The sequence below is a fragment of the Felis catus genome, chromosome F1 (genome assembly GCF_018350175.1).
Source record: "Felis catus isolate Fca126 chromosome F1, F.catus_Fca126_mat1.0, whole genome shotgun sequence".
NCBI lineage: Eukaryota > Metazoa > Chordata > Mammalia > Carnivora > Felidae > Felis > Felis catus.
In genome coordinates, this window is record NC_058384.1 from 18,517,577 (window position 1) to 18,530,161 (window position 12,585).

A 12,585-nucleotide genomic window follows, 5' to 3' on the forward strand; every position below is an offset into this window, starting at 1 on the left:
GGCAGGCCACTGAGCAGGGTGGAGCTCACCAGGAGCCTGAGGGCAGCTTGAAGACTGGACTGGGGTGGGAAGGAGAAAGCCAGAAAACACCTTGCCTGGTTCTCCCATCCCTGGCCTTCCTAAACTTTCTGTGCCACTCCCCACAGTCTGTTGTGAAGGCCTAGCTAGAATTGCAGTGCCTGGAGGAAGAACTCTGGCCTCATGTTTCATGGAGCTCCAGATGGTCCAGACCTTTTCCTTCAGTCCCTTAAACTCAACTTCCTGTGAGGAAAGCCTTCTCTTTCTTCATTAGTAGCTCTAAAGGTGGAAAGGCTTAGGACATTTCAGACCCTTCTCTTCCTCTTGAGAAATCACCTGCTTGAGGAACTCTTCTCCACCCACTTCACCATGAAGGCATCCAGTGGGAACTTGGAAGGCCAGAGTGCAGGCCTTCCAGTGAGTGGGGGTCTCCTGCTTCCGCTTTCCAAGTGGGACATTCAAAGAAGAGCAGTTCAGTTGTCTTCATGAAGACAGCAGGGGCGCCAAATACAGCGACTTTCCTGTTTCCAAACTAGAAAATAATATTCTCTGTTTTCTGAAAGCCTCCTTTTTCTTAACTGTCCTTCACAAGAGTCGTTATTAGTTATTTTCCCTTTTTCTGTAGCTTTTTGTTTACATTATATTGCTGGTAGCTTTTCCAGTGCTGGGAACCTCGTAGGTGTCTTATAAACATTGGTGGAATGAGCAAAGAAATTCTTGTAGCGCCATTTTCTACTTTGGAAGTAAGTGTCTGTTTCCTCATCAAACTCCAAATTTCATCAGATTTCAGCAGCTCTCTGTGACTATGTGACTATATGTCATCACACCCTTGTCATTTTCAAGTCGTCCACCCCAGAGAGGAAATGCAGAATATTTTTTTTTCTCCTTAAGCCAAACATCAAAATCACTGCATATGTCTCGAGTATGGTCTAGTCAGTAAATCCAGATTTTGAAACAGGTTATCCAGGTATGGTTTAAGGATGATAGCATCACAAAAATGTTGTAGACCTTAGAATCCAAATGTGTTAAAAAACGGGGCACCTGGGTGGCTCAGTCGGTTAAGTGTCCACTTTCAGCTCAGGTCATGATTTCACAGTTTGTGGGTTCGAGCCCCGCGTCGGGCTCTGTGCTGACAGCTCGGAGCCTGGAGCCCGCTTCGGATTCTGTGTCTCCCTCTCCCTTTGCCCCTCCTCCACTCACTCTGTCTCTCTCTCTCTCAAAAAGGAATGAACATTTAAAAAAAAAATTTTTTTAATGTATTTAAAAAAACAGCCGAGTTTTTACTCATGATCTCTGTTCTTCCTCAGCTGCATAATTTTAGGCAGTTTTACTGTTCTGCACCTCTGTTTCTTGTGTGTAAAATGGACATAATACCTATTTCAAAAGGTGAGTGTGAGTATCAGATGAGAAACGCAGGTAGAACTTAGCTTTGTGCTTGATGAAGAACAATCTTTCTTGATCAGTTTCCATTCTTACTGGAGACAGATCGCTTTTCCTCACCACTGTCTGCTCTTCCATCTGTAATGATACTGCCCTGTTCTTTATGATTTGGGGGTACAACTATACCAATCACAATTTTCGTACTGTTAGAGACACTATTATTTTAGTGGTGCTTTTGAGACTTGTGTCCTATTTCTGCGTGAAAACAAAGTGAATTAGCTTCTTCTAATAATGAGGAGGAAAAATTGAGGTAACTCACAAAATGAGCTTCATCCTTACCTTGTAAGACTAATTCGTCCCTTAAAAAAACATCTGAAGGTCAGAATTTCAAAAGCTGGACACAAATGGGGCTCCTGGGTGGCTCAGTTGGTTAAGTGTCCGACTCCTGATTTAGGCTCAGGTCAGGATCTCACAGTCATGAGATTGGCTGATCTCATGTGTGGAGCCTGCTTAAGATTCTCTCTCTCTCTCTCTCTCTCTCTCTCTCTCTCTCTCTCTCTCTCTGTCTCTTTCTCTCATTCTCTCTCCTCTGCTTCTCCCCTGCTTCTGTGCACGTGCACAAAAAGAAAAAAACTAAAAAAAATTTTTTTCTCTCAGAAAATTTAGTAAAAAAATGGAACATATAATTGATAACATTTTCTCCTGAATCCCCAAATCAATATTCTTTGTGCCAAAAGACAACCCAGAGTTAATCCAGTAGTTCACATGAATTATCATAGAATGGCTAACCAAGCTGTCCTTTGGGCATCTCTCAACAATTTCATGGATATAATGGAATGAAGGAGTATTGCTTACCAAAAAAAGCTGGGTTTTTTTTTGAATGTTTATTCATTCTTGAGACAGAGAGACAGAGCATGAGTGGGGGAGAGGCAGAGTGAGAGAGGGAGACACAGATTCCGAAGCAGGCTCCAGGCTCTGAGCTGTCAGCACAGAGCCCTACTCAGGGCTCGAACCACAAACCGTGAGATCATGACCTGAACAGAAGTCGGACATTCAACCGACTGAGCCACCCCGGCGCCCCTTAGGATATCAAAACTTTACCGTAACAGAAAACAAGAGAAAGGGGTCCATGGAAGCACTGGGAATGGGGACGAAGTTATTGTTCTTATGTTCCCAGGTCCTCAGAAGATTATACACCAGCCACAGATGATTTCATGATGTCTGCTATTTTGTGGCACCCAGCAGCTCATGAGGGATGGGAAAGCTAACTTTGTCCTCATAAATAAGAAGCAAAGCAGTTGTATTAAATGAAACTCTTCATCAAGTAAAATCCCTATAACTTACATCGAATCATCTTGGGGGAGGGTCCATATGGTACTCAATGTAGAGTATTGGTGTCCTTAAGAATTCACGTGGGCAGTTTGTAAGAGGAACAGAGCTGGGCTCCCCCTTCAGAAAGGCTGGTGACGCCGTGGGGCACACCAGGTAATTCCGCTGGAGTGCTTTGAGAGACACCGCTGTTACAAAATAAAGTACTGACAACATAAATATTTTAAGTACAAGCACGCCTGTTTGGAGCCTGGCTCATTTGTTTAGTAAGTGGTGATCTCCTTATTTCGTGCAAATCCCTATCTCCCATTCTTCAAATACCTTTTTATCTGGCAGGACTACAGAGCAAATGAATTGAATTGTGTCATTTTCTCTAGTCTGCTTCCAATGACTTCATTCTTTGTAATAAAAATGATATCTTACGTTTGGATAACACTTTATTGTTTTCAGCGTTGTGTAGATATATAAAATATATGTTTTCATCTATTTATAATTTCATTTTAATCTTATCACAAACGAATAAACTAGGAAAGCAGGATTTGATTATCCTTGTTTTACCGATAAATTTGATGTTGGATGATCCGTCCAAGCTTGCACAGCTAACAAGCAATGGAGAAAGGAGTGCAATCGACTCGTCTGATTCCAAATCCAATGTGATTTTCCCCCGAATCACCCTGTTTGCCGTAGTCATTTCTTCCCCGCCTAGTATGTGTTTGGATCAGCAAGTAGAAAAGAAGTCAGTCCTCTCAACTATGAGAACCCCCGCACTTCTCTTCCTTCTCCATAAAGTCTAACAAAAATCATTTAGAGAGACAGTTCCCTGTAACACTATTATTCCTTGTTAGGAAAGAGATTGTTTTTAAAGAACAATCAAGGGGGCGCCTGGGTGGCGCAGTCGGTTAAGCGTCCGACTTCAGCCAGGTCATGATCTCGCGGTCCAGGAGTTCGAGCCCCACGTCAGGCTCTGGGCTGATGGCTCAGAGCCTGGAGCCTGTTTCCGATTCTGTGTCTCCCTCTCTCTCTGCCCCTCCCCCGTTCATGCTCTGTCTCTCTCTGTCCCAAAAATAAATAAACGTTGAAAAAAAAAATTAAAATCTTAAAAAAAAATAAAATAAAATAAAGAACAATCAAGTATACTTTCTAGATACCCACAAGGTTTATCTGCCTTCCTCTGGGAAAGTTCTGCTGGTCTTTATTCCTGCAAATGATACCTGACTCCTAGAATCATATACTTTTTGGTAAAGGAAGAATTTCTGAGGACTTAGGTATCCTGGGGTTTTGATAAAAAACAACTCTACGTAGCAACTGGCATATAGAAGAGTGAGATCCTTCTGGGTTCAGGTACTTACCCTCAGTCGCTTCTGTCTGTGCATCAGCGAGGGTGACGATAGTATTATCTGTCTTGCAGAGCTGTTATAAGAGTCAAATATAACACTTTTGAAATGTCTTGCATGGATTTTAGCATATAGTTCTGAATTCAGTAAAAATGAAATTTCACTTCATTTAGTACAAATCTTACCTTTGGAAATTTCCTTCATCTCTGAACAGATATTACCAGCTATCTCTATGAAAAAGAAACGTATCATTCTATGAGTTCTGTACTTTGCTTATTTGTGTGTGTACATGTGTGTGTGTAGACAGAAATGTATAGATCATTTGTCTTTAACAGTTTTTTTTAATGTTTATTTATTTTTGACAGAGAGAGAGAGAGAGAGAGAGAGAGAGAGCGAGCGAGCGAGCAGGGGAGGGGCAGAGAGAGAGGGAGACACAGAATCCGAAGCAGGCTCCAGGCTCTGAGCTGTCAGCACAGAGCCCCATGCAGGGCTCGAACCCACGAACCGTGAGATCATGACCTGGGCCCAAGTAGGATGCTTAACCAACCAAGCCACCCAGGTGCCCCTTGTCTGTCTTTTTCCTGTCCCTCTTACAAATGGGGCTGGGAAGAGAACTAATGGCCATTTATTGTTTCCTATTTGAACATTGACTAAAGAAGCAACTTCTAACAGCTTTTGTTGGGAGACTGAAAGTAAGGATGAAAATTACTGTGACTTCTAAATGTTTCAGGAGCATGGTGGCTGTGGGGAACAAGAGGTAGGGATGTGAAGGGCTCAGATGGACTTTCTGGGTCTTTTGTTTTTGTAAAGGTATCTTGCTCCTTCACTTACTACACACAGAGACCTAGACCTTTCCATGGTGGCGACATCAGCAGAGAAATATCCTGGCAGAAAGAGAGGACACCAACAAAAGGGCTTCTTGGCAGTCAAACAAAGGTCTGCCAGTCAAGGTGACCGAGCAGTGGAATCTGGCAGTTGGGATGCAGGCGACGGCCACGTGCCCAATCGGTACCACTGCTCACATCCAGGAACCAGAGCTTTTGCCCCACTGCCTCCCGCATGTCTCAGGCACTGCGTGGACACCCGACTGTCTGGGGAGCCTGAGCTGAGCGTGTGGGAGGAGCTCCCCTCAGACTTTTGCTGGGAGCACATCCCTGTTCTTCCTCATCTTCATTTTTTCCTTCCTTTTTCTTTTTCTTTTTTTCTGTCGCTCTACCCCTAAACGGTAAGATTCTCGAGGGTAGGAATGATCTGCTCGGCACATCGCTCTTTTCATCCATTGCTGGATGAAGAGAGTGGCTCCTGGCTCCACAGAGCTCTTTCTCAGGGCAAACCTTTTGATTTTTCCAGAGGCCTCTGTAAGGTTGAATTTTTATGACTGTCTTTAACCGCTGTGTTGAGAGGGTGTTTCATTCTATCTTGAGACTTACCATTTAAAGTAGGAAAATTAACATTTTGACTTACGCTGTAAAGCATTGGTCCTTCAAGAATCCGATTTCATGGGGAGGTGATTTTTTTATACATAATGTGGCAATTGTTTGCATGTAAATGAGCTTTTCTAAATTATACTTGAAAGTGTTCCGTTCTGAAGTACAAAAGCATCCATCATAACATCTCATTTCCTCTGTTGGTTTGCTTCATAAATTCATTTTGTCACAGACCGAACAATGCTTTTCTTTTCTTTCTTTAGTATATCACAATTAGGAATTAGTGAGGTCCAAACTAATGAGATTTTCCTGTGGCTACACATGTGAGGTTTGCAAAGGTTGTCAACACGGCAGGGAATCCCTCCCTCAGCTCCCCAACTCTTCACTAGAATTGCTCGAGTCAAAACAAATCTTGTAATTTCTGGCTTTGTTTTCCCAAATTGGCCCCCAAAGGATTAATAATTCCTTAAACAAAAACAAAACGTTTTAAGAGGGAGAGAGAAGCAGGAAGAGAGAAAGAAGACGGTGCCCTCCAGGAGCCATCGTGTCCGACTAGCTCGTCTCACCCTCCTGTGTGTCTCATGTCCCGATCCTTGCTCTCATCCCCCACAGTGTCCTCTCGATGGGCACAATTGTGTAAGAGCTCCAGTGACCCTTGCCATACACACATTAGCGGGAGAGCAAATCCCTCAGATATGAGTCATGAAAAAGCCTTCTTTTTCATCAGTTTCAAGTATGGAAGTATCTGCTTTCAGTTTGAGTGAGTCTCGAGGCCTCGAGTCCAAGATAGTCTTGGGAGGGGGGCAGGGCGGAAGAACTTGAAAAGCAAACTGCAGGGTAACGTGCTACTGTCCAGATAAACAAGGCAAAAACAGTGCTGTGCTTCACTTAGGGTTGCATACATCTGTAGTCATAAGGAAATGGTCACAGACCTGGGCAGCCGCAGAACTTTGTTGGGGTGGTGCGATTAGCCCATTCTGTCAAGTAACTATTCCTGATAAAAAAAAAAAAAAAACAATTGAGCAATTCTGTGTTAGACCTTAATGTTGGCTAACTATCAGTCTTGTGACCTTTAGTGAAGACGTTTAACCAGGCAATAGCCTTCAATTGCCTTATGACCATCCTAATAACCCTTAACTGGTCTTCCTTTCCTTCCTCTTCCTTCCTCCCTTCTCTCTCTCTCTCTCTCTCTCTCATCTCTCTGTCCCTCTCTCTCTGTGTCTCCCCCCTTCTACTTTCCCTTTGTTCTTCCCATCTTCCTTTTTACTTTAAAAAATTTTTGAAACGGCCTGAGAGAAAATCTTTACACTGGTTTTCCTCGTGACTGCTTTCCTTTTGGAAAGTTCAAAACAAATCTTTGTTCACAATCAATTCACCTGAAAAGTGGCTTGCTAATAGTGTAATAGCAATAATAATCATATAGAATTGTAAAGAAATAATAACTTAAAAGTTCAGAATAGTTATGAAGCACCTGGGTGGCTCAGTCGGGTAAGCGTCTGACTTAGTTTTGGCTCAGGTCATGATCTCACGGTTTGTGAGTTTCAGCCCCGCCTCGGGTTCCCCTCTGATAGTACAGACCCTGCTTGGGATTCTCTTTCTCTCTGTCTCTTTATTTCTCTCTGTCTCTCCCCTGCTCGCTCTCTGTCTCTCTCAAAATAAATAAATAACTGAAAAAAAATTCAGAATAGTTGTTACCAATAAGGAGGAAGGAAGGAGAATGAGGTTGGAGGGCTACATGTAGAGGACATTAATTGAATCTCTAGCGACTTAGGTTCTGGAAGCAGATACAGCAAATTAAGATTTGATAAGGCTGAACAGAGGATATAAGGACATTCTTTCAATTACTTTCTATAGCTTTTCTTTTTTTTTTAATATTTTTTAACATTTATTTATTTTTGAGACAGAGAGAGACAGAGCATGAACGGGGGAGGGTCAGAGAGAGAGGGAGACACAGAATCTGAAATAGGCTCCAGGCTCTGAGCAGTCAGCACAGAGCCCAATGCGGGGCTCGAACTCATGGACCGCAAGATCATGACCTGAGCCGAAGTTGGACGCTCAACCGACTGAGCCACCCAGGCGCCCCTAGCTTTTCTTTTTTTAAAGTCTATTTATTTATTTATGTAGAAACAGAGAGAGCACAACCAGGGGAGAGGCAGAGAGAGAGTGAGAGAGAGAATCCCAAGCAGGCTCTGCACGGCCAGCACAGAGCCCGACATGGGGCTTGATCCCACAGCCCATGTGATCATGACCTGAGCCGAAACCAAGAGTTAGACATTCAACTGACTGAACCACCCAGAGGCCCCAATTTCTATAGTTTTTCAAATGTAATATATACTATCACCATTTGTCAAAAATATTCCAGAAAAAAAGAAAATCATAGGGAGCTGTTAAAAGATAACTTGAGGCATATGAAAAATCTTGAGTTTATTTGAGCAAAAATCTGTTTGAATTAGTCAGTGTGAAACTAGAAATGGTTAGGAGTGCCTCACCAAGAGGAGCTCAGGAGACACTATGGTAGAGAAAAAAGGAAGGAAAGTAAGGAAATCATTGATTGGCTGTAGCTTAAAGCCTCGTTGGCTCTTTGTGATTGGTTGTCTGTAGTTTTTAGTTTCATAATCTTGAAGCATGTATAGGCTTAGATCCTGGGTCGCTTACATAGACCACCATGGCATCAGAGACACTTCAGTCTAAAAGCTCCCTTGTTGAATTAAGTTAACTCATCCCACCAGGAGTTAGCCCTTCTCCTTATCTTCTTACTGTTTCGTTCCTCTCTCACACCTCACCACCACAAACTTGCCCATAAACTTTAAGGCCTGAAGCGTATTTGAAATTCTCCTCCCGTTTTGATCAATAAGTAGTAGTTCAGTTAATGGCACGTGCGTATCTTTTCTTACGGGATGAACAACGTTCATAGGCCAGAAAATAGAGGAGAATTCTGGAGCTCTAACTATTTAGTGGTTGACAGATGCTTGTAAAACATCATCTCTAAGTCACTGAGGTAAGATGTAAGAGTGGGAGATGGTCCCTATTCTCAAGAATTTTGCAATCTAGAATGGTCTTAGACCCAGGTACCAGAAGCTTTTGCAATTTTATGGAGATTAAGGAAGAAGCCAGTTTGAATTCATCTCAAGAGAGAGAGAGAGGGAGAGCAAGAGGGAGAGCGAGATTAAAGAATTATTGAGATGGGTATTCTCAGTTCTACTATCATGTATTTATTCTACAGATAATAGTTGCATGTGTGTGAAATGATTTATACATAGCATTGTTTGTTAGAGCAAAAGACTGTAAATCACGTAAATATCCATCAGTATGGGCCTGGTTAAGTATATGAGATCTTATACATGCAATGAAATACTATGTAATCAATGGAATGCAACATTCCAGAACCCCGAGAAACACTGTAAAGTGGAATAAAGGCAAGCAAGCAAACAACAGACCAAAGTACAAAATAAAATGACAGCATCTTAGAATTTGTGTGAGGAGATAATTTCATACATATATGTTTGCATATGCGTAGAACGCCTCTGTAATGATACAAAACACAGAAAATCAAACTGAGGAACTTGGGTGATTGGGGATCAGGAGTAGGAGGGAGACTGTGCACCTTTCATACATTTTATATTTTATTCTGTGAATCTATATTACACGATAATAAAATTACATAAGAATACAAAGATAGAAAACATCAGTCAGAGATAATAGGACAAAAGAGCATCGAAGAAAACGCATCAAAAGTAAAGACAGACTCTTTTCCTTTCTTTTAAGTCCCTTTGCAATATATCCTTAGAATTTCTAAAGTGTTATTAACAAACCAACACTCCTGCATTTATTTATTTGCTTGTTTATTTATCTATTTATTTATAACTTAAGTTTATTTATTTATTTTGAGAGAGAGAGATAGAGGAGGGGGTGGGCAGAGAGAGAGAGAGAGAGAGAGAGAGAGAGAGAGAGAATCCCAAGCAGGCTCCATGCTGTCAGCACAGAGCCTGATGCGGAACTTGAACTCACAAACCATGAAATCATGACCTGAGTAGAAATAAGAGTCGGACACTTAACTACCCAGGCACCCCCAAACTCCTGCATTTATAGAAGACGTGATTGGGGTAGAAGGTGTAGTGGGCATAAGAGAAGCTGGCACAGTCAGTTCAGGGTGTTCTGGCGAGTTCTGGCCATAGACATCATGTGAGGCTGCCGAGGCTACGTGTCCTCTTATGGGGAAGCACTGACAATTTTTCCAGCTACCTTCCCCACAGACTTTGACCTCTTTGAGGGCAGCAACTCTGGTTCCTAGTGAGTGAAGCATGTATACATTTCAATGTCTGACTGTTAAGAATGGGGAATTGGGATCCTTAGGGAATGTGGTGCTATGAAAAGGAAAATACGTATTGACATCTCAAGGGTACAACTTCCTGTTTGATGCTATTAGCATTATCTGGTAACAACAACAGAAGCGTAAAACATTGATATTTCAAATACTAGAAATTGAATCCCTTGCTAGCTAAAAGAGTTCCACTGATACTGGGTTTAAAACATAAACAAGAATCCTTTCTAGGTAGCATAGCCACTGTTTATATGCAAATGCTGCTTAAGTGGCTGTTAGTGCAGAATACATCATTTTTTAGTAGGCTGACCCCCCCATTATGTATTTGTATAATCCTCTATAATCCTTTTTTTCCCAGTGTAATGAAAACTTAAACCAAGCCACTTTCTATAATTACAGTGTAGAATTTAGAATATCAGAATTCGTTAGGATTTATGGTATAACCTCCCCTTTAGGGAGGCTGTGAAAGAGAAATTTTAGTTTATACTAGTACAACTCTAGAAAAATCTCGCAGTTCCCTATTCTCGTAACTACAAGGTATATATTCATATGCCTACATGTTAATATATGCAAATGTCTCCAATTTGATTACCACATAGTCTTAACATTCTAGAACATATAGTTTCTAATTACTAGAGGTGCTATCTTGCAGAAAGCTCATATCTCACAATGTATTCTTTTTCTTCTGATTGCACTGTATTCCTATCACACTGAATTAGAACGTGAGTATGAAAGTCTACAAATGGTTTGGGTTGATGGGCTACAGAGAGAATCAATCTCCTTTTCTCCCTGAAGCCTCCTATGGGACTTTTTCTTTTCCTGAAATGTTTCTTTTGAAATTTTAAAATCCAAAAATTAAAAGGGAAAAGCTCAATGAAAAAGGGTTGTAATTATCGTTCAACAAAGAGTAGATGAGTATTTGTTTCAGCGCACATCTGGAAATGGCTGTTGGGACAGGGACAGTCACCGGTGTTTAATATGAATGAATGTGTTTTTTGCTGTCATCAGCTTGATGCGGGCGCCATTTTGAGCCACAGTGGTGTCCCATTAACCCTGTCTGCCCAGCAGAGACCTTTTATTTCCCAGGAGGAGGGGATAAATGGTGCTAACAGGAGCTACAGATTTGTTCCACTCACCCTCCAGCCCCTGCTTGGCACTCACGTCTTCTTGCCTAGGAGTCTTGAGATCCGTGTTTAGTTTATGACTCTTCTTGTGAAGCTATACTGCTCAGCCTTTAAAAATCCATGGTGCTTCCTTGTCAACCCAGCCATCTCACAATTTCTTGTAGTGTTATTTAAAATTTCAAGACAAACAGAAAAAAAATACTATGCCTGGAACCAAATTACACTCATTACAACACTGAGGATGCTTTCTAAAATTACACCTGCACCTCTCTGGAAATTTTGATATGTTGGGGAGGGTGAAGGAGGATGAAGAGTATGAGAGTTCCACCTCGGCACCATCTGGCAAGTTTAGCACTTCCACGGGCAAGTCCGGCTGGCCTCGGACCCCTGTGTGGGGTACAGCTGGGGTCTCCCTCCTCAGGGAACGGGGTTGGGCTGGTGGGGTGAGCTCAGGATTTTCCCCTTCTCTTACTGACCAGGGGTCCTTGTTTTTGTTTTCTGTTCTCTCCACCTTCCCCTTCAGAGCATTGTGTGCACTGGACAGCGTCAATGGCACCCACCCCCCTTCCTCATCCACTGCATCCAGTCGTGTGAGGTAAGCCTCCTGCCCCTCCCAGACCCACACCAGAGTGGTCTGGTCTGCTTCACTCATGGGGACCTGAGTCTTTCTAATGCTAGGTCTTGCTACTATGCCCTTGGTTTAATCTCTTAAATTTAGCTCTCTAATTTTCAAATTACAGATATTAGGATTTCTTTCTTTTTCTTTCTTTCTTTCTTTCTTTCTTTCTTTCTTTCTTTCTTTCTTTCTTTCTCCCTTTTTTCTTTCTTTCTTCCTTTTCTCTTTCTTTCTTTCTTTCTTTCTTTCTTTCTTTCTTTCTTTCTTTCTTTCTTTCTTTCTTTCTTTCTTTCTTCTTTCTTTTCTGCAAAATCTCCAGAGTCTCATTTTAAATGACCTAATAAAAAATAAGTTAAAAAGCAAATCAGAATGTTATACGGTTTTGAGATTCTGTAACTGGACCTTACTCGAGCTTAGTTAGATCAGAGCTTTGCAGACCGATGGTGGCCTACAGACAGGTTTATTTGGCCAGCACCGTCTCTGCAAACAATTCTGTTCTGGTTGCCAATATTTAAAAACTGGGGTTTCGCATAACATTGGTGTATGTATATATAACATCATACACCCACGTACATACATACTCCAGATAAAAATCAATATCAAACACTGCTGATATGTCTCTTGGAAAACAAGACTATCTGGCACCGTGGCAACAGTTAGCTAGACCTGAGTAACAGCTACAGCCCAAAAGGCAGCTGCTCTCTCGGTGAGCAAGATGCTCCCCTCTCCCTGTGGCTCCTTACCTAGTGGGCATCCCTGGTTTATGTCAACTGCTTGGAGCGTGCAGACATCTGTTTGCAATGTCTGAGATAGACCTGTAACCCCCTGTTGGTTAATTCAAACCAGACCTTTACTTCCTCAGGGAATCCTATGTACTTCTTCACACAGGTTCCCTTAGCTAGATTAACGTGAGTTATTGCAAAGAAGAGTCAAGACTGAGGCAGAGCCTGACAGACAGAGAATGACCCAGGTATCCTGGCATGGGGAAGAGGGGACACCTCTCTTCTCTCCCTACCCCCCCCCCGTCTCTCTCTCT

General features: G+C 42.1%; 1 protein-coding gene and 1 long non-coding RNA gene across 10 annotated transcripts in view; one reads left to right on the forward strand and one right to left on the reverse strand.

Moving 5' to 3' along the window:
- Positions 1–12,585, forward strand: part of PAPPA2 (pappalysin 2) — a 527,743-nt gene that overhangs the window by 476,723 nt on the left and 38,435 nt on the right. For all 9 annotated transcript variants that reach the window (XM_045048405.1, XM_045048402.1, XM_045048410.1 and 6 more), the window contains one exon: positions 11,457–11,528. In XM_045048405.1, the coding sequence (XP_044904340.1) occupies positions 11,457–11,528 (72 nt within the window). The remainder of the gene's footprint in view (positions 1–11,456; positions 11,529–12,585) is intronic.
- LOC123382692 lies at positions 4,068–5,033 on the reverse strand. The gene is made up of 3 exons (XR_006591405.1): positions 4,893–5,033; positions 4,247–4,291; positions 4,068–4,137 (listed from the first exon to the last, which is right to left on the reverse strand). It is a non-coding gene; the product is annotated as an uncharacterized LOC123382692 (long non-coding RNA).